General features: G+C 42.5%; 1 protein-coding gene across 1 annotated transcript in view; it reads right to left on the minus strand.

The window, feature by feature from the left end:
* Positions 1–25,396, minus strand: part of bicd1a (bicaudal D homolog 1a) — a 40,355-nt gene extending 14,959 nt beyond the window's left edge. The window contains 2 exon segments of the mRNA XM_029434063.1: positions 233–445; positions 25,155–25,396. Coding sequence (XP_029289923.1) covers positions 233–445; positions 25,155–25,370 — 429 coding nt within the window. The 5' untranslated portion in view covers positions 25,371–25,396.
* Positions 25,397–26,394: the final 998 nt, after the last annotated feature.

Raw genomic sequence — 26,394 nt, forward strand, 5'->3', positions numbered from 1 at the left:
GTTTTAAACTGCTATCTAAACAATAAACATCTAAATGAATACAAGAAAAAAACATGAATGTATCAGAGCTTTTAAACAATTTAAACTACTAAAATTAGTGTCCAATGCACGAGTTATACTGTCAGCTAACTCGATGCTGTATTTTTACCATATTGCACCATATTCCTGATTTCCTGTGTTTTCCTTTTCTGGCATGAACTGATAAATCATCTGCAGAGGGTGACACGCTCACCTCTCGTAGGTCCTGCACGAGTTCATTGAGCCTCTCGTTCTCGGCCTGGGCGTTGGACGCCACAGAACGGCTTAGCGTCACGTCCTTCTGCAGCACCAAAAGTCGGCCCATGTAGTAGGCCTCCTTAGAGGCTGACTCCTGCAGCAACGTCTCCTCATTGGTCTCCCCATCCTCTGCAACCTTACGCTGGTTGGTGTAAGCCTGGCCGAACGCCTGGAGAGGAAGAAAAGAAGGGATGGTCAGAGGAAGAATAAAATGCAATAATAATAATTAGAATAAAATAATAAAACAACAACCATCTTTTGCAAAGCCAAATTTGAAGTGACACTGATCCAAATCCTGTCATATAACGTCAACATCCTAATCCCTGTGAGGGATTTGCACCATCTTTTAACAGTTATGGCCACTAGGCGTACTCCTGCTGCACTTTTGACCACCGACAGCACTGACAGGATACTTTCCGGGGCTGTCCCTCAAGGATACCTGCTTTATGTCTATGTGGGATGATGTTTCACTGTGATCAATAGACACACTGTTCCCCTTTTCCTGACACAGGTTTTCACGGCACCGAGAGCTGACTTGACATGATAAAGGAGCCCAGGCTTGATTGAGAAAATCAAAGCACGCATCAACAGCACAACAGGCCGACCACACTGTACCAAACTAGTGCTGGAACAAATGTACAAAAGCTCGGTAGACTGCATGGAGTGTTGGGGAGTAACTAGTTACATGTAACAGAGTTAAGTAATGAACTTACAAATACATTGTAATAAATGTGACTCAGTTACAATTACTAAGAAAAAAACATGTAATAAATTACAGTTTTATATTAAAAATGTTGGTGATTACAAAGGTTACAACTGAATATGATCTTTTTAGCAAATCGTTTATACGTAGAATATAGCATTCATTCTGTTGCTATGTTACAATCTTATACGGTTATATTGAAGAACTGTTAACATAAGTTTGACAGTAATCATGTTGAGTACTGTTGTGTGGTTTACACTGCCTCGTTTAACTTTATGTTTTTAGGAATTATCAACTTTATAGCATAGTTTAAAAAACATTGTTGTAAAAGTAATCAAATGCATTAAGTAACATTACTTTTATGACGTCATTTAAATGGTTACTTATTACTTCGACTACAGCCCGATCCCTCCTAATCAGTAACCTTTCCAACTCTGACTGCATGGACCAACAACAAGAGATACACAGTTACTTCACACCAGGAATAACAGGATTTGTGTTGTATGAACATTGAATCCTGCACTATTTTCCTGACCAGGTTGCCTGAATGTAGACAGAATTGCATGACTTGTAACGACACACTCCTCGACACACACGTGCAGCAGCCATCTTAGTGGTTCGATAAATACTATGAAGCATCCTTCAGTTTCTCAGCAGATCAGCAGGAAAAGGGAGTTTGTTGCCCACAGTGGCCCCTCAGAGAGAAAATGGATCAATACTTCTGTCTGTGAAAAATATGTTATGGTTTACAATGGCCACTTGAAACTGTAAACAATTCAGCATTTTTAGTTATTAGGATGCAGTTCCTGGACAGATCAACAATGCAGCCTGAATCATAAGGGAGCCATATATTTTAGACTAGAGTTTTCATTATTCACAAAGAGTCTTCCAAATCTAACTTTAACATAATAACAACATTTTCTCAGTTTCTCTCAGGGATTAATCATTTATAAGGTACAAGCCTCCATTATTCGGAGAAGACATGAGCTCTAGTGTGCAATAATGAGCTAAGTAAGCAGCATGGAGTGTGCTGAGCACCAATTGTTATATTACAGCCAGAAATCTATTTTGGTGCAGATGTTGGATTATGTAGAACGCTGGCACAGAGAGAAGGTGGCGATAAATTATGAGTTCACACTTCTTTGTTGCTGCTAAATAAGTTGGTGTGTAGTTTGGTGTGAATGAATGAGATGACTGTATTTACCAGCAGAGAGATTTGAACGTCACATAATTTGTTTTATTGAGGAACAGTTAATGAGGGTTAAACTATAGATCCATGGTCATTCTGTCAATATAAACTCACAGTTCATCTACATGCTGTGAATTAAGTATATAAAGGCACCGATTCCCTCCGTAGACATATTTATTCTAATTCAACAGACTCTTTTGTTTTCCCTGTGAATAACAAATGTACCAGTTAGCATATGAATAAGAGACAGTAGTAATCAGTCCAGTAAAACAGCTGTAAATACACAGAACATTAAGCCATTCAACCACAACAACTGTCCTGAAGGACGCTCTGATGACTAGAGAACACTCATGCCAAAATACTGTATTATAATCAACTCTCATTTTCCCTCTTTCACTGAATCTCTTTGACACTTTCACACTCTTTTGTTCACTCGCCCTCGTGCCCTCTCTCTCTCTCTCGGTCTCTGGGGAGGCTGAGTGGGATGGTAGCGAACGGTTAAAAGGGAGGGCCTCAAGAACAAAAAAGCTGATTAATTCCAAGCACAGTTTGACTGAATGAGCTTTGATTGTAGTGTCAGTTGGGAAGCTGTCAATGTCCGAGAAGGCCTCATAGCAACAGCTGAGCCCTGCAGGGGGACGGGCAAAACATCTGTACCCATAGAGAGAAGAGAGCAGGGAATTCAAAAGAGAAAGTATTTTTTAATACGGAGGCTAAAAATTGTTTTTTTTAGTAACATAGTTTTAGGAATACAAACGTATAATACGTAAATGTCTTTAGCAAAATCTAACAAACTTTTCAAATGTATACTATAAAATTAACCTTTATGTATGAATCTCGAATAAAGAAGAATCTGGCCAAGCACTCTCAACCTCCGACACTCTACTCACACATTTTGTTCAGTATTTAGGGCTGATAAACATGCCAGCTGACGGAAAGGCAGAACCACACAGAAGGTCTGTCCCGGTCTGCAGCAACTCATCCACGGAGAATCGGTGGGTCTTGGATGAGTAACTAGAGGCAGATGGTTTCTTAACAACCCTCCTTCATGGGCAGAGCCGTGCTCCTCGAAAGTCCGCTTCTCCATTTGCCTACTGGTCCTCACTGGAAGTCACAGTGAGTGATTCTGATGGCTGAGGCTCAACATGTACACATGAAGCAGCACAGTATGCTCTGAGCCCTCTAATGCAGTTGCACCATAGTTTCTGGTGGGCTAAAAATAACACTGTGGCAGCTCTGCATTTTTCAGGCTAATTACGTGAACGTCACTAACAGTACTGCATGCTGTATCAGTATAATGATGGATTTGCATTGGCCCGGTATGTGTGTTCTAATTGACAAACAGTTATCCAAGCCAGATAACATGTGAAGAACAGTGCGAAAGATTTAATACCATTTCCTCAGGATGATTTCAACATGGAGTCACCAATTGGCAGCCTGCTTGTTTTTGTGTACTGAAAACCCAATAATGCATTCAACCTTGAGGCTCCTTGGCCTTCTGTGCCTCAGTGGATAAAGTCCAAACAAAAGAGTCCCCCTCTATAGACATTCATCCCTGGGGCCAGGGAGAGAGGAGCAGATAGAGGGAATAAACCAACCGCTGCACCAGTGTGAGAGGAGGAGCTTGTGCAACCTTGAAATCCTTCCCTCTCTGTTGCAGCTCCTAATTAGGAGTCAGGGGAGGACCTGGGGGTGTGTGTACATACACCCAGAGTCTATTTTTACATCCAGGAGGGAAAAGAAGAGTGAACTGTATTTACATCAGCAAATAATCTCCACCAAACTTTCATGATTAAGTGGACGTACCCAGCAGCATACACTGTAAAAAAAACAGGTTTATTTATAGTAATGTTAAGATAGCAAGGGGTATAAACTTGATTACATTGCAAGAATAACACATATTTTTGGTGATCTCTTCATGTACCCTTGTGTATTTAAATTCTAATTAAGGTGGATTTGAATTAGAAAATTACCTAATACATTAATAATTACCGTGACACAGATATCCCTAATTAATTATTTATCACTGTACAGTCAGAAATATATTTATAGGTGTGTGCAGTAAATAAAATAAAATTGAGGATTAAACTTGTTGCATGATAGATATGGATTAAAGACTAAAATCAACTAGTAGCCAGTACACAATGAGAAATAATAATAATAATAATAATAATAATAATAATAATAATACATTTTATTTGGAGGCGCCTTTCAAGACACCCAAGCACACCTTACAAAATACAGGAGATAAAAACAGCAAAAACAATGAGAGAGAGAACAGACAAACAAAACCAGACATATAGTGTAGACACAAAACAAAGAACAGTCCATATGAACAGTTTGATCATCCCCATGGTGGTGTAGAGGGTCAGAAACTGTATGATCCAGCAGTTTCATAGTCCAGGTGATGTCGAGCAGGTTACGTAACCAGCCGGGCAGAGGGGTCGAGTGTGTTAGCTGTAGCCACAGACTGCAGGCTACACCCAGGCGGGGAGACCCGGGCCCAGCAGCAGGTCAGCTGGTTAGACGGTGGGCAGGGACACAGTGAGGGGGCAGCCTCCGTGTTAGCGATACACCACAGTAACAACGTTGAGCCACAGAGAACAGGCAAGATAGTCAGCAAGACAGCCTCAGTCAGGCGTGTGTAGCAAGGCACGCCAGATCGGAGTATCCAGCCACAGACAGCACATAGGAGACCTGCCAGTCCCGCACAGGTGAGCCCCTTACCGGCGAGGCTAGCTCCAGGCAACCAGGTGTCGGCATTGAAATGACGACGACTGCCGTAATTCACTCTGATGTTTTTACAAAACAAACGAGCAGCATGTAGAGATGCTTCAGCAGCAGCCAACACAAGTTACAACAGAGAAAAAACTAACAAACAGAACACGGTGGAGGCGCGGCAGCAACTTGCCAGCGGTCAGGACAGTCTAAAATCTGGATCACAAGTTTGAGTCAAATATCAACCAAAAGCCATCTTGCAGAGTGCTAATCTCTCTCTACTGCAACATTTTGATAAGTTAAGCAGAAATCAGGGTATTAGTCAACTCGTAAGAAGGAAAATCACACACACACACACACACACACACACACACACAGTCCAGATGGTCGGCCCAGCTAACCACATCAGGGATTTCAGTACCATGGAGAGAGACATGCAGGACTGCTGCTGAGAAGCCGTGCAGCTGTCAGCATCATGAAGAGAGCTGTGTGAGAGAGAGCAGACGGATAGTTGTTTGCTGCAGCATGTCATTCACTTTGTCATTCACTTGCTTGATGATCAATTGTAAAGCATGCCACACCACTGTCAAGAGTATTTGAGACCAGGCCAAATAATCCATTACAAACAAAAAACAGCTCAGAATGAATCCCATAAATAATCACAGAGCACAACAAATGGAAGAGACATAAGTCAGAAAACAGTATGCGACGTGTCAACCTCCAGTCACAACACACATATCAGCCTGAGGTGAGTGGATGAAACACAAACACAAGAGACTTTGTCCAGTCTCACTCCCTCCTTTTGAAAAACATACATTTGACTGCATAAACAAGTCTAGGGAGGTAACAGAGTAACAGTGTGTGTACGGTTGGTTAGTTTTGTCAATTTCAAATTGATGCCTTGAGTTTTATCATTTATTTTACTCTAAATGGTTCCTTGATTTACAAAATTAACATCATGTTCTATTGTAGAAGAATTAAAATTAGCGATTGAGACCATAAACTTGTCAGGAAAAGTTGTATCGATGTAATACAGGGATGGCCTGCGAGTCAATTTCCAGAAATCAATCAATCTGTCGGAGGGGGGGGGGGGGGGGTACTGTCGGAGCTCCGTGACGGAGACGGGGGACGGGGGGGATGCAAAGTGGCTCACTTTTTGTGGCCCTCCCTATCCTCAAAGTTGCCCATCCCTGATGTAATACATCAAGTGAGAAGAAGAGTCATTTTCTCCTAGACTTCTACACAATCGGACTTCCTCTTGCAACCAGTGGAGTCGCCTCTTGCTGGCCATGACAAAGAATGCGGGTGTAATGCACTTCGCTTTGGGTGGAAATACAGAAAGTTGCCGCTTGCTTCACTCCTTAAAGCCTACTTCTTTCAAACCGCCACACCTCCTGTTTCTAATACAGGCTTTCAGGTAAAATATCTTGAGCCCAAGCTGAGATAACTCTGATGTCCCAATGACATCACCAGGGTATTTTTTTCAAACTTTACTTGGCTCCCTTCATAGCCACAGGAAATATTAAACTGCTTTTCTACTTTTAAATATAAGATATTAAAATATCCTCAGAAGTTAGGCTGACTGAGGTTAAAGGAAGTTGTTTACAGTAAACACAATTCCTTTTCAGTTTAGTTTATTTAGTAACCTAAAGAAACTCTGATGTACTTAAAACCTATATACATGACGAGCACTGAGGCACGTTTATGGGAAACATTGCCCCGGCATATTTCGTCCTTTGACAAGGACACAGAAATGTTCCCATGTGCTTCTCAGCCACAGGGAAAAGTGCCAAGTCAAGAGATCTGTCATCCATAAAAACACACAAGCACATTTTCACAAGCGAGGGGTATCTGGGTAATCACAGCCCAGCAAGAATGGACATCAGCCACACTAACACACTTAACAAATAAAACTGATAATTAGTAATTAGTAATTACATTTGAAACCCACATGTTTAAAATCTGAACTGTGTATGCATACAAAATGTATTGAACTTTGTGAAGTAGAAATTACATAATGATCACTAAATGCATACAGTCACTAAAAATAATAGCTCATCATTATAATGCTGTGCCCAGGAATGCTCTACTGCGCCATTTAAATGCTGAAGTTTAATTTCTCCTGTTGGTAGAGAGCTCTTCTGTTCAAGAACTACAGTCTACATACACATTGAGCTAGAGTGATAGTTAAGAGGGTAAACGCGAATTGCCCTGCTTTCTGTTCATCCTCACTGAAACGGCATTTAGAGCAGCAAATCCTATTATTCCTCTGATAATAATATGCTTTTATGCTGACACTCCAGGAAAAGAAAAATCTATAAAAGCAAGATAATAGCTGAAAAACGCTCAATAGTGGAAAATCCCTGCCAGTTATGACAAATCCACAATAGCATCACATCTGTCGCTTACTCACCAACAGTGACAGTGCATGCTGCGTGAAGCTGGAAGGTCTGCCAGGGGACATGCTGTGTTCAGTTAAAAAGATGTGGTCTGTTAAAGTGATTCAATTTGGCTCAAGTCTACTCCTGATAAGAAAGATGCCTGGATTATTTCCCAGAACGACTATCACTTATGTGTGCTCAGTCTATGCCTGGCAGAATGGACATTGAATCAGTAGACAGAGAGGCAGCTGAGAGTAAGATTTGTTTCCTATCCTTTCTCCTTAAATCCATCCTTACATTCTCCTCTCCTACTAACTCCATCCATATCCTTTAAGATCATAACTTCGGCACACTAACCCAAAGTGAAAGTAAATAGTGCACCATTAACTGCCACCTCGATGACGAGTCAAAATATATTTTTAAAGAATTTAAAGAATCCCAATATAAAGAGGCACACAAGATTTTATGCTTTGCCTTTAAATAGGAGTCTCTGATTAGCGTGAGCAGACAGGAAAAATGACAACAAACTGCACAAACTGTACCAGCTGTAACTGTGTCATATGTAGCTGTCTCTCTGCCCGGTAATGTGCCCCTGCAGGAAATCATAAGTCAACCACAAAAACACATGGCCTACCCTTTAGGCCATTCCAGCAAACATAAAAAAAATACACATGACTACAGGCACACTTGTACATGCACTTCACTGGTATTCATCCCTGACTCCTGCAATTCGTTTGCAGAGAGAAAAAGAGCCATCGGCTTGGAAAGTAACATTAAAAAAGCACCGAGTGAGAAAGAGGAGACGAGACAATGCAATGCAACGTGACTGGCAGAATGAGTATGCCCCAATTAGTTTTTCCGTTACATAAAAAAGTGTATAACTATGTGAGTGAGTAAATGTGTCTCTCCAGTAAGGTAAAGCTTTGTCCCAGACATATATTCTCCCTCAGGGTTCAACCAGTTAAACAGTGACTTTCTTATCTCTCAAAGGACAAATGTCTTCATTTTAATATTTTATCCATCCTTGGTTTCTCCCTCCATCATAATCCTCCTAAATGACCACAGACCATTTCCATTATGACCCTCAACTAAGTACTGAGTCAGTCAAGTGTTCAGGGACTTGCCTTGGGTGAAGAAGAATTAGAGCGCAAATGGAGGGGAGTGTGGAGATCGACCCACTCAGTCTCCTTTTTGCTACACACTTTCCTCCCTCCCTCGTATAGTCCTTCATCCCTTTGCTTGGCTAAGTGGTAGAAGTATTCCATGGGACAAGCAACATAAGATCAAAGAAAAAAAGATAATGACGAAGTAAAGTTTGCTAAGAGAAATGAGAATTGCATTGAGAAATCAAAATGATTTACGTGTTTCAAAGCTCACATGCTGATTGGTATTCCGTGTCCGTGACAGCAGACGCACCCAGAAAAACAGCTAGAGGCACATAAGCGAGAGAGGACAGAACGACAGGAGACGTATTTAACTGATAACATTGTCTCCTCTCTCTGTTGTGGGTCTCATAAAGAGGACTCAGCCAAGCCAGACAAACGCCGACTACAATGGAAAGGCTAGTCTGCACACAGTGACCCTCTTGGTATTGACACATGGGGCCTCTGGGTGACTCAGTGCTTATGTGCAGCCACAAGAGAGCCTCCATATCAACCCGGCAGACATATGGGAATTCTTGTACAGGCTACTAATAAGGTGACATTTCATCAGGCATGTAGCAGTCTTTAAGATGCTTCCTCCTCTCTGTTTTTGTCTCTATCTACAGTATGTCCAAACAGGTTTGTTCCTTCTCATTCTGCTTTTTCTCTAGCTAGAATCCAATCTCTTTCTTTTCATAAGACGTTATAATTGTCTTAAGGCCCTGTCACACATATCCGTATGGCAGAAACGTATGCTGGCGTATATGAACATTTGTCAGAGTCCAAATACGTCCAACTTTTCATCGGATCGGAAAAGTGAACGTATACAGATACGTATGTCTAACCTATTGATATTGTATCACTTACTTATAAAAAAGGTATCAGACGAATGACAACGAAAGCATAACTTATACAAAAATATGGCGTATACAAAATATCAGCAATACGCTGGTTTACGTATATATACGGTAAGGCCTCAGTAGTATTCGTTAAGAGCTTGCTGTGTTACGCTGGGGTGCGTTGTGGAACGCTGATGTTTTGAGCATGTTCAAAATTAACGGACGTACCCGACGTGTTCTTCATAAGATATGCAGACGTTACACATAAGCTACATTACGTTAGACATACGTGAATACGGAATACGTACGTGAATACTTACCTACGTAAATATAGTATGTAAATTCCTACGTGAATACGTTAGATATAGGCTACGTTGGCTGACGGTGAACCCTACAGCCAACTTATTGATAACGAGTGGATAACCTATTCGTAACGTATGTTAAGATTATGCCTGACGATGGAGTAACTTATTAAACGTGTTTCTACAGTACAGCTAGCATTCAGCTAGCATTTGGGAGCTTATTGGGGATTTGAATATAGTATATAGGGTCCCTGTGAGTAGCTCATCCTTACTTCTTCACAGCACGTTTTGATGAATACATCAACCCAGCATCAGAGAGCATGGAGGATGCTGAGAGGCTGCGACAAGAGCACATTCTAGCCGTTCTCCTGCATCAGCATGACGTACACCAAATGGCACTTTTCCAGCTCCGTTGGCCAGACTCTCTGATACGTTTTTAAAAAGTAAGTGATACGCTATCAATATGTTGGACATATGTATAATAATTTGTTATGTATTCGTTATGTATACGTCAGCTACAACACCGCTGTGGAAAAGTTGGACTCTGACAAATTTTGAGCTACTTTTCATATACGCCGGCATGTTTCTGCCATAAGAAACTGTGTGACAGGGCCGTATGTCTGGCGTGTTCGGCGTATCGTCTGCGTCCTTCGAACGATCACAATTTACCCTTAAATTATATCAACCTATTGCCGATATTTCGTATGCGCCGGCATACGTTTCTGCCATATGGATATGTGTGAGAGGGCCTTTAGAGACAATATTTTCTTCACATATCATGAGATGGATTTAAGCATTGACTTCACAGAGGAAAGTACTAAACGTTTTGTTAAAGGGCTAAAGTCATTTATCAAGCAACGTGATTTTGAAGAGTGTACAGCCACACTAGCGGTTCTGTAAGGCTGTACTTGAGCTAAATGTGTCACGGTCGGCCTCTCTCTACCTGCTGCACCTCTGTACTTTTCCACTACCACGCCTCCACTCCACCTCACCAGCCAGTTACTCCCACCTCATCAGCACACCTGGGCTCTAGCTGCATCTCATCTGCAATCAAGCCAGTACTTAAACCTCACCTGCTCATCCACTCTTTGCCAGAGTGTACTTGGACTTATGAAAGACTTTCCAGCACTCTGTTCTGGACTGATTTCCCATTGCCGACCCTGCCTGCCCATCTAGTCGCGTCTGTTTCCTGATCCTCTGCCTGCCCGTGATCCATCTTCTGCTTATCGCTTACTGGTTCGTCCGTTTGGATTTTTGTACGGAATTGTGCTAATTATCTGTTCCTGCCCTGTATCTGCAGAGTTATTTAATCAAACCTCGTTGCCAACTGTTCCTGGTTTCCTGTGTGCTGCATTTGGGTCCAAACAGACCCCATGACAGAACAATCTGCATGGCCAAGAATGGACCCAGCGCACATCCCGTCACCACAGTCCTGCCTCGAGGGTTGAGAGCATTCTCCAGCAGCACAAGGCGCTGCTTGCCACCGTATCGGTGAAGACACATCAGTCAGCATCGACCCATGAGCAAGCGCTAGCGTATTTAGCTTCTCAGGTCCAGCAGCTAGCAGCAGCCATTGCCTAGATTGCCATACCAGAACCCGCCAGAGTGACTGGAACTCCTCGGCTCAGCTGACTTCCAGGTTGGAGGGAGGGAGGGAGGGATCAACGACAGGGGTTGACAGATCATTACTCATCGACGCGACTACGGTACTCATCAGAGGCCTCGGAGGGGTCAGAGGACTGTGAGCACTGCCCCTGGAGAAACCTCTGCCTTTACTGCTGTCAGGCTGACCACCTTATGTAACACCGGTTGACAGAATAGGACTCAAAAGCCCGACTCAGACACAGGGGAATATCCAATATACCAATCTTTACTTGCCAGAAACAGGTTCGGTACACAGGTGATCAATGGGAGAGAGGCAAACAAATCCGACAGGAGGCAGGCAAAAAGGCGTAGTCCAAAACATAGGCGGAGACCAGGAATAATCAAGAACATGGAGACGTTTGGTCATGAAAACACAAAGACAAACTGGCAACAGACAAAGGGACTGGAGTGCTATATAAAAAAGGGAGAGACTAATGAAGGGAGTGACAACAGGTGAGGTGACTGCAGGACTGATTGAACAGGTGAATATAAACAGGGCAGGAAGTGAAGTTGGCACCAACGGGGAGGAGAAAACCGATCAAATGAAACTACAATTATGGGAGAGGGCGGGATGTTACAGTTTGTTTCCATTTGTTCAGCAAAAGGTAGGGCTCACCAGTAGTGGGGGACGCACTGGTGAGCCGAACCGCAAGACTTTTCTCCAATCTAAGACCTCTATTCCATGCTCGGCTTATGTTAGCTGATGGGTCTCACTTTTTCGCCACTTTCATTGACTCTGGGGCGGAGGTCAGCCTCGAGGACCTTGTAGGTCGACGAGACGGGCAGGTCAGCGGCAGGCAGGGTCAGCAACGGGAAATCAGTCCTGAACAGAGTGCTGGAAAATCCAAGTATGATCCGGCAATGAGTGGATGAGCAGGTGAGGCTTAAGTACTGGCTTGATTGCAGATGAGATGCAGCTGGAGCCCAGGTGCGCTGATGAGGTGGGAGTAACTGGCTGGTGAGGTGGAGTGGAGATAGTGCAAAAGTACAGAGGTGCAGCAGGTATAGAGAGAGGCAGACCGTTAGAAAATGGTAATATCAGTATGTTAACTCACATTGACAATACTAACATGCCAATGTTTAGGTGTAATGTTACTATGTTTACCATCTTAGCTTAGCATGTAAGTATGCTAACATTTGCTAATTAAACACAAAGTACAGCTCAAGGTAATGTCCTTAGTTCTTAATTGCAAAGTTTTGCGCAGATTACATTTTTTTTGACCTGGTCTCTTGAGTTATTGCAATTTCTCGGAACATGAAAAGTTTGTTTCAAGCCATCATGGTGGCGCTATAGTCATGGAATTATAAAATACATTAGGATTAATCCTTTGGTAATCGTCTACCTTGTTGCCAGTTCATCTTTTAGATGAATATACATCTCACTTAATTAATGAAAGCAGACTCACAATAACACATACTGTATATACATCATTCCTCTCAGCTCTTTTAGTTTCATGAACTCACTTGACACCGGCTCTCTTTTGATGGAGGATAGGTTTAATTAAAATGGTTAACTATAGGATGATTTAATACCTGTCTAATCTTATTCATCCCATAACAGTGTATAAGTGACAAAGACAGATCCTCTGACCCTGATTCTGTGTCGCACACACATTATAAGTACATGTTTGGGTGTGCATGTGCTCATGCATGCATGTGCTCTACATCATTGCTGGATATATAATAGCCTCTGGTCATCTAGATAGGAGGCTTATCTTTCCCCGGCGTACAGAGATGATAAGCATAAAAGAAGACTGCAGCTGAAACTGAATTGTTCTGTCTAGAAAAAAAGACAAGACAAAAAAGACAATACAAAAAAGACAGAGTAACTGAATTCAGTGATGCTTTAAAAAAAGAAAACGTTAACAATAAATATAGGCAGCAGATGGCACAACCATAGCTCCTAAATTGACACGAGGAAGACCTTTGGATTGCAAAAACAAAAAGGTTTTCCTTGAGCGGACAGGCTGCTTTTTTGCTACGCTTTCAGAGTTTGCAGCACACACAGCTAAAGTAGACGACTAATCAATACAGCAGCCCGCAGGCTGGGGAGTCCTGTTCCCTCTTCGTTCTTACCATCTACTGTATTTCACTGCAGCAAAAAGGAGCTTTCTGAAAAACATGATCTATGCAGGGCTGGGCGGGCCCAGGGTGTCTCTGCAGACAGAACAGCTTAATTTAGTCCTGTTCTCAATTCATGTGAGGATCATGAGATTTCAGAAACAGGGAAAAAAAGAATGAGGGTCAGAATGAATTAACTGGGTGCAACCATGTATTCTTTTTGAGTTCTGTTGGCTAAATCATTCTATACGCAGCAACCAGCCCCCACTTTCTCTCTCCCTGTCCACTCTTCTCCATCAAGTCAACGCAACCATAAAAACCTGAAACAACAAAGAGTCCCGACTGATGGGCTGGAGTCACTCACCATCACCACTCTCTATCCTGCGGCCCCTCCCTCTCTGGTCTCAATCACAACATCCGCAGCCAAACCCCCACCCACTTCTCCTGCTACGCATACAGACACAGGAGAGAATAAAACAAAAGCAAGAGCCACACACATGCAGGATAAGTGGTCCTGATGTGTGACTCAACAACAAAGACAAATGACCTTGCCTTCAGGTCCTGACAAAACACACATAACAACCACCCCATATAAAACACCAGAGGCCAAACACAAGGGCAGACAGTTCCTTATCTATATGCTCAAATGCATCCCTAAGCCTGTTTCTGAGTTCACAGGTCAACAGCTCCAAACCTGACAGAACATTGTTTTTTTCTTCCAAACAAACAATGTCATTTAAACTGATGGAACAATATAAAGATTCAGACAACGACTTTAGAAGACAGCATTCTTGAATAGGGGCGTTACAATCCAATGATCTGGATTGATATATCAATTTATAAATCAAATCGATGCAAAGTGAAAACATCAATACATACCATCATCTTTAAGATACGCCTTTATTTTGAATACATGAAAAAATTTTGAGCATGAGAAATGTGGTACTTTATGGTGAACAAGAGGTCTATTTAGTTATTTTTTTGAAAATAATAGATTGTTTTTCATTTATACAACGAGTAGAACCCAGTAATAAAATTGTCAGATCACTCTTCGCCATGCGTGCGTGCTTGCACGGTGCGGATTCTATTTAGTTCTCTCCTCTCCTTTCCTCCACTCTGACTGTAGGTGTGTGTGTGCGTCAGGTGCGAAGCCCCGCCCTTCGCAAAACAGAGCGAAGGAGAGAATGAATGCGCAAAGTAGACAGTACACACTGAAACATGCACATCAATAACATAAGCGTTTAGTTTATATAATAAAAGAGCACCTGTTCAATGTGAAAAGTGAGTTGTGAATATAAAAAAACAAAAAACAAAACACCTTGAATTTCAGGGGGGGCGCGGGGCTCCGTTGGGTGGGCGCAGCGCCCCTCCAAGACAATGGTAGGGGAAACACCGATATAATATCGTCTCATATCAATCACAGGCTCAGATCGAATCAACTTATTCTTACTGGGCTATACATTTCTTAGAGAACTTAAGTGTTGTTAAAGCTGATTTGGCTTTTTTTCAATGGCTGACTACCACCTAGCAGACACAAGGTGCCAAACACACCGTTATCTCTAATAAAAGCTTTGTAAGTAACTGATTCAACAGCTGTGTTCTGTATTATCTACTTTGAGGAAATTACACAGAATCTGTCAGATGTGTTTCACCACCAGCACTGATTTCCACAATGCACGCACAATACTACACAGCTTAGCATAGACATGATAGATTCTCACTACACTGGGCAGAAATCAATGCATAATTCCCACTGCACTGCAGGGAGGGACCATAGGGGAATATGGAGAGGATGAAAGCGCCACAGGAGATGAGGAGGGGGCATGTGTATGCACAAAACCGAAAGAAGGGAGCAACACCATCTCATGAGATATTGATTCAGCCCCTCCATCCATGTTTACTGCCCTCCCTCGAAACATCAGCTAATGTAAAAGTGGAGCAAGCAAGAGGAGAATGAGGACCAGAGGGAAGAGACAACTGTAATGTATCCTTTCTCTTCACTCAGGACAGATTGATTTACAACCACAGCTGCTCTCTTTCGGGGTTATTGTTCCTGAATTGGAGGTCCAGTCAAACACACCAGGGTGTACTGAGCATCTCATAAAAAGTTAATAAATGTTAGGAAGTATTCAAGTTTTGCTAATCTTTTCCATTCATTGTTGATTTCTCCACTTCAAAGAAAAAAAACATTGCCAGATGTTTCCTGCCTAACACCGAATGTTAACTTCAGCTTCAGCAGTAATGCAACTGCAGCGGTCGTTGAGGGAAATATGTTAAATGTAAATTAAATGTTATTCCTACTCTCTAATATATTCTGGTTTTACTGCCCCATGCCGTATGAAACACAGAGGGTTAGACAACCATTGTGACTTTGACAGGTCCTTCACTGGGCTTCGCTTCGTAATTCACTCTGAAGGAAGTCAACAGCTTCACACCCTCATCACTGGCGCCTGATAGCCGACCAGTCGCATGATATTAACTTAATTGCATGCAGATAGTTACTGCGGAGAAAATCCCAGAGGGATTGCACTGACAACAAATCAATAATCTACAGGACAGTCAAAGTGTTTTGTTGCTATTAATGAATTTGACAGCTGACTCTTAAGGAAAATGCAATCTTTTGCAATTTTATAACATTTTCGAGAATCCAAAAGCAATTGCTGTTACAAATATACAGTAGCCTATATATACTTAAAACACAAAGTTTGTGTTATTGTCACCATCTTCAAATATTGTCCAGGCTAAGGAAGATACCATTAAAGGAATAGGAAATATCTTCTTACACTGAACATTAAGCTAGTAGCAGCAGGTGTTAGCTTAGCTTAGCCTAAAGACTGGAAGCAGGGACAAACAGAAAAATGCAACTACCAAAAACTCTGAAGCTCACTAAGTAAAAGGTTATGTGTTGTGTAAGTGACTCAAAAAAGTCACTAGTCCCTGCTGAGAACTTAAGTGGAGGACAATACAAATAAATCAAATAACAGAGAGTTTTTGAGTGTGCGGGTAAAAGTATTTTTGTGGCATTGATCGTCCTATTACTACTGCAGTGCAGCCAGTGGTATGAGTGCTTTTATCATAATTATTAATAGGAATAGCAGTATCATACAGGTTTATAGGCTAGACAAGACTTTTAATAAAGCATAACATGGAGACTGTGATTTGGTAAAAAAAGAAAAGTGCTAGGTATCAAAAAGCTGATTTAGCCCAATAAAGATCCAAGTCTCTCGACCTGTTCTACGTGAAAGTATAATGAAATAATATGGGTCAAAGAGGGGTGGATTTCAGCACTGTTTTCTACAATTATTCCATTGTTGTGTATGTAGAAATTAATCACATATTTTTGCAATTTTCGTGACATCAATAAGTCATAGCTCACCATGTTTACTTCAATGGCTATCAACAGCAATGTTCAAGTTGAATGTCAGCAAATACTGAGTCATGACTGTTGAATATGTGCTGACACTAACAGTTCAAAGGCGAGGGATGACTACACAGCTACAAGAAACATAAAAACACAATCTTGAGGCTGAAGATTTCTTGCTGACCTGATGAATCGTGACAGAATCTTTCTTTTCAGGTATTTCAAGTTACCCTGTGAAGAACTTGATTTATATATCTTTTGTCATCTTTCTCATCTTTAAGCCTTGAGAAAAGAACTGACCTGTGAACTGCTGCCAGTTCTCAACATACCACAAATGTCAATTATTCTGAAGACTTTAAAAGATGAGTTACGACAGTAGCTGAAATTACTAACTTCTTTTTCACACAAACTACGAGTTGCCTGGATGTTCAAAGTGAAAAGGTTTTTTTTCTTTGTATGGTAGACTCAAAAGACTTATTCATTAAAGACTAACTAATTAGTGATTACGGGGTTAAAATCTAATGATTTAATTGAACAACATAAATAACCCTGGCAATAAATTAAAGGATTTATGTGCTTTCAATCTACGTTGTTGACAGTTATGAAACAGTTATGAAACACCTCTGTAAGCCATATGAACCCGATGCTCTTTTCACTCTGCAGTGGCGGCATCATCCTCCTTCCGCCTCTTACTGTGTCCTATCTGAGGTTGATCTGCCCAGAGACAGCACTAACAAGCCAGAAGCACGGGGTAATGGTGTCTCCGTCACTGCTTAGGCAGCTATCCAGAGACATACAGGACAGTACATACACACACAGGGATACAAGGAATGAGAGAGTGACGGGGCGGCAGGCAGAGAGAGAGAGAGAGAGAGAGAGAGAGGACGGGGAGGGAGGCTGAGTGAGAGAGCTGGGTGAAGAGAAAAAATATAGGAGGGGAGAAGACACTACAGAGCAAGAAAACACTTCTGCCCTCAGAACCGAAACACGCTCTTAGCATCCAATTTCAGCTTGGGCCCTGCAACTATATGCATAGAGCTCCTGCAGAAACATTGCACTGATGAACAGGTCTAGCTTTTCATTTACTTGCAGAGTCATGTCAAGGAAAAATTAGTTGTAAAGTTTTTTTTATCATTCTCTATGGATTGTGCAGACAAACAAAGAGGCCAAATGACTTGACAAGAATTTGCAGAACATATTCTCTTTGGGATTTGGACTGCTGGTCGAACAAAATAAGATCTTTAAGAAAATATAACTGGTAGACAATAATGAAAATGATCATGTTGTAGCCCATATTTCCTCTGGAGGATCTTGGTCTGCCTGCTCCTATCATCATGGCCTTGTGTTGTTATTTCATTGTTATTAAATTCAGCCAGATACAAATGTGCCAAGTTTGGTACAGAGAGATTAAATTAGTCCAGTATTACAGCAGCGTGTGTGTGTGTGTGTGTGTGTGTGTGTGTGTGTGTGTGTGTGTGTGTGTGTGTGTGTGTGTATGCTCTCTCCACCAGCTGGGACTTGGACTGAGGGCAGACAACCAGTACATGCGGAACATATGTGTCACCACAGAACATATGCAAACACGCAGTATGAAACACGCATACAACTCAGGCCACCGTGAACATACACACCATACTATAGACATGAAGTGATTATTTTTTATATGATACAGTCTGATGGTCAAACTTTCATAGGAATAACTAACAGTTATTCAGAGATACTTTGGTTTCTCAGTCCCAGAATCAATTCCAATTTCCATTTGCTGTTTCCATGCCCTTTTATAATTCACCTCTCCTGAGTAACAGCAGGAGTAGATGTGATATTATTGTCGTGGCAGGTTTGCACTCCGCCATGCTGTCTCATATTCACAAAAGTGGGACAGACAGATAGGAGGCAGGACGTGTTTTTCTGTGGAAGTAATTTCACCTCCGGAAAATGTTCCCTCTCTCAAGCGAGCGCAAGGACAAAAACGGACGGACAGACAGGTGGGGAAGCAGAGGATACAATGGGTGTAGATGATAACGGATGACAGATCACAACAAAGAGCACTGCTGCTGTAATGGCAGAGTTACAGCTGACATTTTTAGAGCTATGAAAAAATGTTTTACTACACAGGATTTACAAATGATGCAAAAGTAAGTGGACTATTTATGAAGAGGCATAAAAAGCACCATATTATATGTTAAGTGACTACATGATCCTTTGATACTGAGAAAGATCCAGCAACTGTTACAGTATAGCAGGGAGAGCTGCAACGATTTGTTCACTAATCGATTAGTCGATCGATAGAAAAAGAATCTCCAACTATTTTGATTATAAAAAATTCCTTTAGCCTCTTAAGTACAGAGATTTCCTGTTCTTCTTTGTTTTACATCATATTAAAGTAAATATCTTTGGGATTTCTACTGACAAAAGTGAGAAACTGGGATGGACATTTTTCACTATTTTCACTATCTTCACTATGGAGAAAATAATCTGCAGATTAATCGATAATGAAAATAGTTGTTAGTTGCAGCCCTAATAGCAGGCACATCCACCCTTCTAGTAATTGTGATGGGTCTATTGTATATTACAGTTTTGAAAAAACAGGAAGCTATAAAACGCTCCACAAAGTTAGACTCTTTGTCTTTCCTCTTCTGGCATTTAAAAATATTTTCTTGTCATCATACTTTCCCTCTGATTCCCTCTCCTACACAGCCAAAATGTTTGATCTCTCTGCTACTTTCTTTTCTCTGTCTCATCACATTATCCCCCATCATCCGCCACCTCACCCATCACACAAATAATCCATAAGTGTGAGTTATCAGCTGGACAGTGCTCTGCTGCCGGCTGTATCAGGCTGTCTCTTTATTTTAACATGCTGCTGTGAGCCTCACAAAGATCATTCTGATTCTGCATGCGAGTCAAAACAAAAATGCTCAACTAGTCGAGCAGTGGAATAAAAGGGCACAAGGAAGAAAGTGGGAGATGTAAATACATAACCATGAATGCATAATGTAAGATGGCGAGTGCTGCCAGCCACGTAGGCTGAGCATGTGATTTTATCATGTTTTTTTAATTTGGCTAAATATTTAATGAGCCAACTGTGCAAGAAACTTCCACTGATGGAGTCCAATGTTTCAGCTTAAATGGGAATTAATATTTTCCCATATTTTGTCATGCAGAGATACAAAGAAGTATACATCCTTACTAGATGCCCGAACCACCTCAAGTGGCTCCTTTCAACGTAAAGGAGCAGCGGCTCTACTCCGAGTCTCTCACAGATGGCTGAGCTTCTCACCCTATCTCTAAGGGAGACGCCAGCCACCCGTCTGAGAAAACCCATTTCGGCCGCTTGTACCCGTGATCTCGTTCTTTCGGTCATGACCCAGCCTTCATGACCATAGTTGAGGGTAGGAACGAAGATCGACCGGTAGATTGAGAGCTTTGCCTTCTGGCTCAGTTCTCTTTTCGTCACAAAGGTGCGGTAAAGTGACTGTAGTACCGCCCAGCTGCTCCGATTCTCCGGCCAATCTCTCGCTCCATCGTCCCCTCACTCGCGAACAAGACCCCGAGGTACTTGAACTCCTTCACTTGGGGTAAAGGTTCATTCCCTACCCGGAGTAGGCAATCCACCGGTTTCCTGCTGAGAGCCATGGCCTCAGATTTTGAGGTACTGATCCTCATCCCAACCGCTTCACACTCGGCTGCGAACCGATCCAGTGACTGTTGAAGGTCACAGACCGATGATGCCATAAGGACCACATCATCTGCAAAGAGTAGCGATGAGATCCTCAGGTCACCGAACTGCAACCCCTCTCCTCCACGACTACGCCTCGATATCCTGTCCATGAAAATCACGAACAGGATTGGTGATAAAGCGCAGCCCTGGCGGAGGCCAACATTCATTGGGAATGGGTCCGACTTACTGCCGAGTATCCGGACACAACTCTCGCTTTGGGCGTACAGGGATTGGATGGCCCTCAGAAGTGACCCCCTCACCCCATACTCCTGAAGCACCTCCTACAATATCACCCGGGGGACCCGGTCATACGCCTTCTCCAGATCCACAAAACACATGTAGACCGGATGGGCGTACTCCCAGGCCCCCTCCAGGATCCTTGCGAGAGTAAAGAGTTGGTCCGTTGTTCCACGACCAGGACGGAATCCGCATTGTTTCTCTTCAATCAGAGGTTTGACTACCGGCCGAACCCTCCTTTCCAGTACCTTGGAGTAGACTTTACCAGGGAGGCAGAGAAGTGTGATACCCCTGTAGTTGGCACACATTCTCTGGTCCCCCTTTTTAAATAGGGGAACCGCCACCCCGGTCTGCCAAACCCTAGGCACTGTCTCAGACTTCCACGCAATGTTGACGAGGCGTGTCAACCAAGACAGCCCCTCAACACCCAAAGCCTTCAGCATTTCTGGACGGATCTCATCAAACCCTGCGGCTTTGCCACTGTGGAGTTGTTTGACTACCTCAGTGACTTCCATCAGGGAAATTGACGATGATCCCCCATCAGCTTCCAGCTCTGCCTCTACCATAGAGGGCGTGTTAGTCGGATTCAGGAGTTCCTCAAAGTGCTCCTTCCACCTGGCCGATAACCTTCTCAGTTGAAGTCAGCAGGGTCCCACCCTTGCTGTACACAGCTTGGATGGTTCCTCGCTTCCCCCTCCAGAGGTACCGGATGGTTTTCCAGAAGCACCTTGGTGCCGACCGAAAGTCCTTCTCCATAGCTTCTCCGAACTTCTCCCACACCCGCTGCTTTGCCTCTGACACAGCAGAGTCTAGTCCTTCGGTACCCTGCAACTGTTTCCGGAGTCCTCCCGGATAACATAACCCGGAAGGACTCCTTCTTCAGTCGGACGGCTTCCCTGACCACCGGGGTCCACCTACGGTGTTCGAGGGTTACCGCCACTTGAGGCACCTAAGACCTTGAGACCGTAGCTCATCACCGCAGCTTCAGCAATAGATGTTTTGAACATCGCCCACTCAGGTTCGATGCCCCCAAATTCCACAGGGATGTCTGAAAAGCTCTGCCGGAGGTGTGAGTTGAAGATCCCCAGGACAGGGGCTTCCTCGAGACGTTCCCAGTTCAACCGAACTACCAGTTTGGGTTTACCAGGCCTGTCCAGAGTCTTCCCCCACCCCTTGATCCAACTCACCACCAGATGGTGATCAATTGACAGCTCCGCCCCTCTCTTCACCCGAGTGTCAAAACATGCGGCCTCAGATCAGATGATACGATTACAAAATTGATCATTGACCTTTGGCCTTTGTTAATTTAATCCTAGTATTTTATACCTGTCTTATTCTCTTTAGACTGTTTTAATTTTCCTTCTTTAATCTTGACTCTTTAATGACTTTTTTTGATTGTATTTAAATGTTATTTTATAAAAAACCTTCTTTTGCACTTTGTCTAGATCAGGGGTGGGGAACCTTTTTCCGATCAAGGGCCATTTTTATTTTTACAACATCCTTCGAGGGCCGTACTAATTATGGAACTCATAACCTCTGCAAAACTTTTTTAAGACACAGCCCATTCATTTCACTTTCTTTTATGCTGTGCAAAAAAGCAACTTTTTTATCCATGTATCTTTCTGTTTTATCAGAAATCAACAATCCTTTATTAGTCCCACAACGGGGAAATGTATCTTGCCACAGCAAAAGAACATATGAAGTAAAAAGGCAGTACACAATAATTAAATAGAATAAAAAATAATATAAGTACCAAGTGGTTGATAGAAAATAAAGTGAATATTGCACATGGCAGTGATAATTGCACAGCAGTGGTGGAATAGTCTGTTCTTGGTGTGGTGGTCTACTGATCTATCTTTCCATGTTTGTATGTTACGCTCTGGAGAGAGCTGCTTGTTGGGCCAAACTCCGCCGAAGAGCGTTAACTTTATCCAAACGCACTCGTCCTTTCAGCTCATGCAGTTCGGCATGTTTCGTGCAGTAATGACGCTCGAGATTATTTTTCATCACCGCAAGTACGTCCACACAAACTAGACACACTTGCCTTTTACTTCCACAAAGAAATAATCGTTCGTCCATTTCTCCTGGAAAGTGCGACATTCCGCGTCCGTTTTGACATGACGTGACCACGTGATGACACATTCTGCTCGTGTTGTGTTCAGGGACCCTGACCTTGGCCAGGAAAAACAGGCAGTCGGCCGCTTAAAATATTGCAGTCTAGTTTTTTTTGCTAGTGGATTTTTTTTGCGAGTGTTTTACGAATTACCTCGAGGGTCGGATCAAATGGTCTCGTGGGCTGTATACGGCCCGGAGGCCGGAGGTTCCCCACCCCTGGTCTAGATGCTTTTGATGTTTTATGTAAAGCGTTTTGAACTGCATTGTTGCTGAGCTGTGCTATATAAATAAACTTTGCATGTGTCAATAAATTTGGCATTGGTGAAACTGCAAACAACTCATTGACATCTGAGACGTGACAAGGAGCCAGAACCAGACACAGCTATATTTATTGAGTCAGGTTTAATCTTCAACATTGCATTGTATTTAGTAGGTGTATTTTTCTTTTGGGTTAAATTTAAATCTGCCAGATAAATGTAGTGAAGTAAAAAAGCACAATATTTTCTATACTGTATAGTGCCATTAAACTTAAAGGTTCACTGTGTAAGATATGCTAACACTTAAACTTAAAACATTAAAACAATGAACTAACATTATCAACAGAATGTGAAGCGCTAACAGTGTTGACATTATGTCAAAGACGTCTATGTATTGCGTTGCAGAGATATCTCCTGAAATTAGCATTCAACTGAAGAGCGCCGCTCCGTCCTGTCTTGTAATACCACTTGTTCCGCTATAGGCGATAGTGAGTCAATGTAGCTCCAGTCTGCCCTCAGTACAGAGGGAGAAGAAGTAGAGTTGCCTGCCTCCCTTGTAAATATTACAGCCATGTTCTTTATCTCTTTTATAGTTTGTTCATTGTATTACATTCAAAGTGGCAGAAACAAGATCCTCACAGCTGCCAGGAGGCTGTTTTTCTGGGCGTAGAGCTGTCGGCAGCACCGGGAAACGGCGTAGCTTCAGTTAGCAGTTAGCTCGAGTTCAGCCACAGCGTTACACGGACTACAGCCCCGGTTAACATTAGTGCCCAGTAAACACAGATGATCAGCCCCACATGAAGATTATAAGACAGCAGTGTGTTTTGACCGGCTCTCAGAGTTTCAGCAGTTTGGTCGAATGTTGGTATTCTTGCCCACCGACTGACTAACTGACTGAATAATACAAATTGAATGAAAATACATTTGAATACAATAAATATGTCAAACTACTACAACTAAAATATAAAGTATGTAAAGTAAAGTATTAAGAACTAACTAAAACAGATATAACCATTGACATAAAGAATGACTATCCTCTCTTTCTTAGTAAGATTTTCTTAAATACAGAATTTACACATTTTTAAACCCTTGCTGAGTAGATTTTTTTTAATACTTTCTGAAGCATTTTCTTTTGACTGACCAACTTTTATATTATACTGCTTGGTGTACGCACGATTAGAGATGACACTATAAATAATGATGAGGATGAAAGTTGACGAAAGTTGGCAGCAAAGAGCAAATGTCCCTTCTCTCTCTCTCTCACACACACACACACACACACACACACACACACACACACACACACACACACACACACACACACACACACACACAAACACACACACACAAACAAAATGTAGCCTTCAGCTCCTCCTCTCTTCTCTTGGCCCTTCAGCTCTATAGCATCTCCATAAGCAACCTTGAGCTCTGAGCCCTGTCAGCATCCACCTCTTGTTACGATATGCATTAATGACTGAATGTATAAACATAGCCACACAGCACTTTTCTCCATTTACATGTTACAAGTTGTTGACCCCCAGACTTGTATACAGATAATGCATCAACAGCACAGAGTTTTGGTACAGGAGTAAATGTGTGTGTGATCTAAACCTCCATCCTCACAGTAAGTCTCAATGCCCTCATATCTTTGCACATTCTTGACATAAATCCTTATCTTGTGGACAACTGAGCCAAACTGTAGTGGACAACTCTGAAGATCCAATTACTGTGGGATTTCTGAGAAAAACTATATAACTTGGCAAAACACCAAAAGGCTCAGCAGAGTTGGCCTAATGGCTGTTGCTATGCACACATAGGGAAGGAATCTTGAAACAATGAAACACAATGTGGTGGGAGTGGGGTGTCTTGCAGAGTCCTGAGCTTGCAATACAGATATTTGCAATGTCCAGTGCTGTTGCCTATAGATTCACTGCACAGAAAGAACATAAATCATTCAACTTTTTAGATGATCCTTTGGATTAAACCTATAGCTTTATGGGAATATACACTGTACCAATTGAAGGATTTTTAACTAAATGAAATATAAGTGATATTAAACTATCTCTGATTTCAACAAACAAACCAGCCATCACTCATATTAGCGTTAGGTGGACCCCTGCTGTGTGGATAAGGCGGATCAACACCTGCCCGCAGTGCGCTTGCCTCGCCACAGTGTCACACAAAAGCAACAGAAGCCCCTTCTCTTACCTCCTGTAATTGTTCCAGCTCTTTCCTGAGAGTCTCTTGCTCGGTCTCCAGGTCTGCATACTTCTGCTTCAGCGCCTGGTTCTCCTCCAGGACAACAAGACCGCACTCCGCAGCCCGGATCTTCTCCCGGTTCGCCTCCGCCAGTTCCTGGGTGAGCCGCTCCAACTCGGCCCGGTACTGATCCACCGATTCCCCGCATACACCATCGGCGGCCATCGCCCCTATCTCCCTGTGTCTCTGTCTGTCCCCCTGTCGGGTCTGCAGTCCCCCCCCCCCCCCCCCCCCGTCTCTCCACCGCTTTGGACAGATCACAGAGGCGGGCGGAGGCTGAGAGATGCTGAATATCCGCCCCACCTCTTCTGAGAGAGCCAGGCAGGCAATGGTAACTAACAATTTCAATTTAAACAATGGTTTTCTCTACGGAATTATTAATAACACCTTGCAGCTGATTAATATCTTTAAAGCGTCCATGACGGCCGATAGATGAAGTCCTGCGATTTAGAATCAGGTCCGTTTCTTCTGTGTGACACTCAGCAGAACACAGAGCAGCATTTCTGCTTATTCATGGGTGCAAGGGCGCCACCTGTCCTCTGCTGTGAGACATAGCCATCACATCTTTTTATTTTTAATGTAGGTTGGGACACCTGTATCTGTGCAAGATAAATGGTCCCGCCTGCTCTCAGTATTCACACTTAATTATTATTCACAGGAAAGTGATTGTTTACAGTTTTATGCAGTTTCATTTCATACTTAAACATATTATACAGTGAATATAACCTGATTACGGAGGGCTGAGTTGAGTGTGTAGCTGCAGAGGGGGTGGTTCTGGGACACTCGTTTGTATGTTTGTACTGCATTGATGTTTATGTACAACTGGAGGTTTGAAAGATGTGTTGAGAAATTAAATTGATTTAAGATAAAAGTATATGAAACACTCAAAACTGATGAAGCTGTATGAATTTCAAAAAATCCAATCCAGTCGGTCATAATATAACTTTATAAAACTAGAAAAGTGCAGATCTCCACCAGGTGTGTCTGGGCCAACTCCGCTTTAATTAATGTTGGATTAAATAAATACAAACCACAATTGTTTTACCTTGGCATTCAAATATGGATATACGAACATTTCCTAATCCCTGACGTAAACAAGATTTCAAACCGAAGCAGTTGTTGATAAAAAAGTTAAGGAGTGTGGAGTCAGCAGTCAATGACGGTACACAAAGTCAATAAAATTGGCTTT

Source organism: Cottoperca gobio, chromosome 6, assembly GCF_900634415.1.
Source record: "Cottoperca gobio chromosome 6, fCotGob3.1, whole genome shotgun sequence".
NCBI classification, from domain to species: domain Eukaryota; kingdom Metazoa; phylum Chordata; class Actinopteri; order Perciformes; family Bovichtidae; genus Cottoperca; species Cottoperca gobio.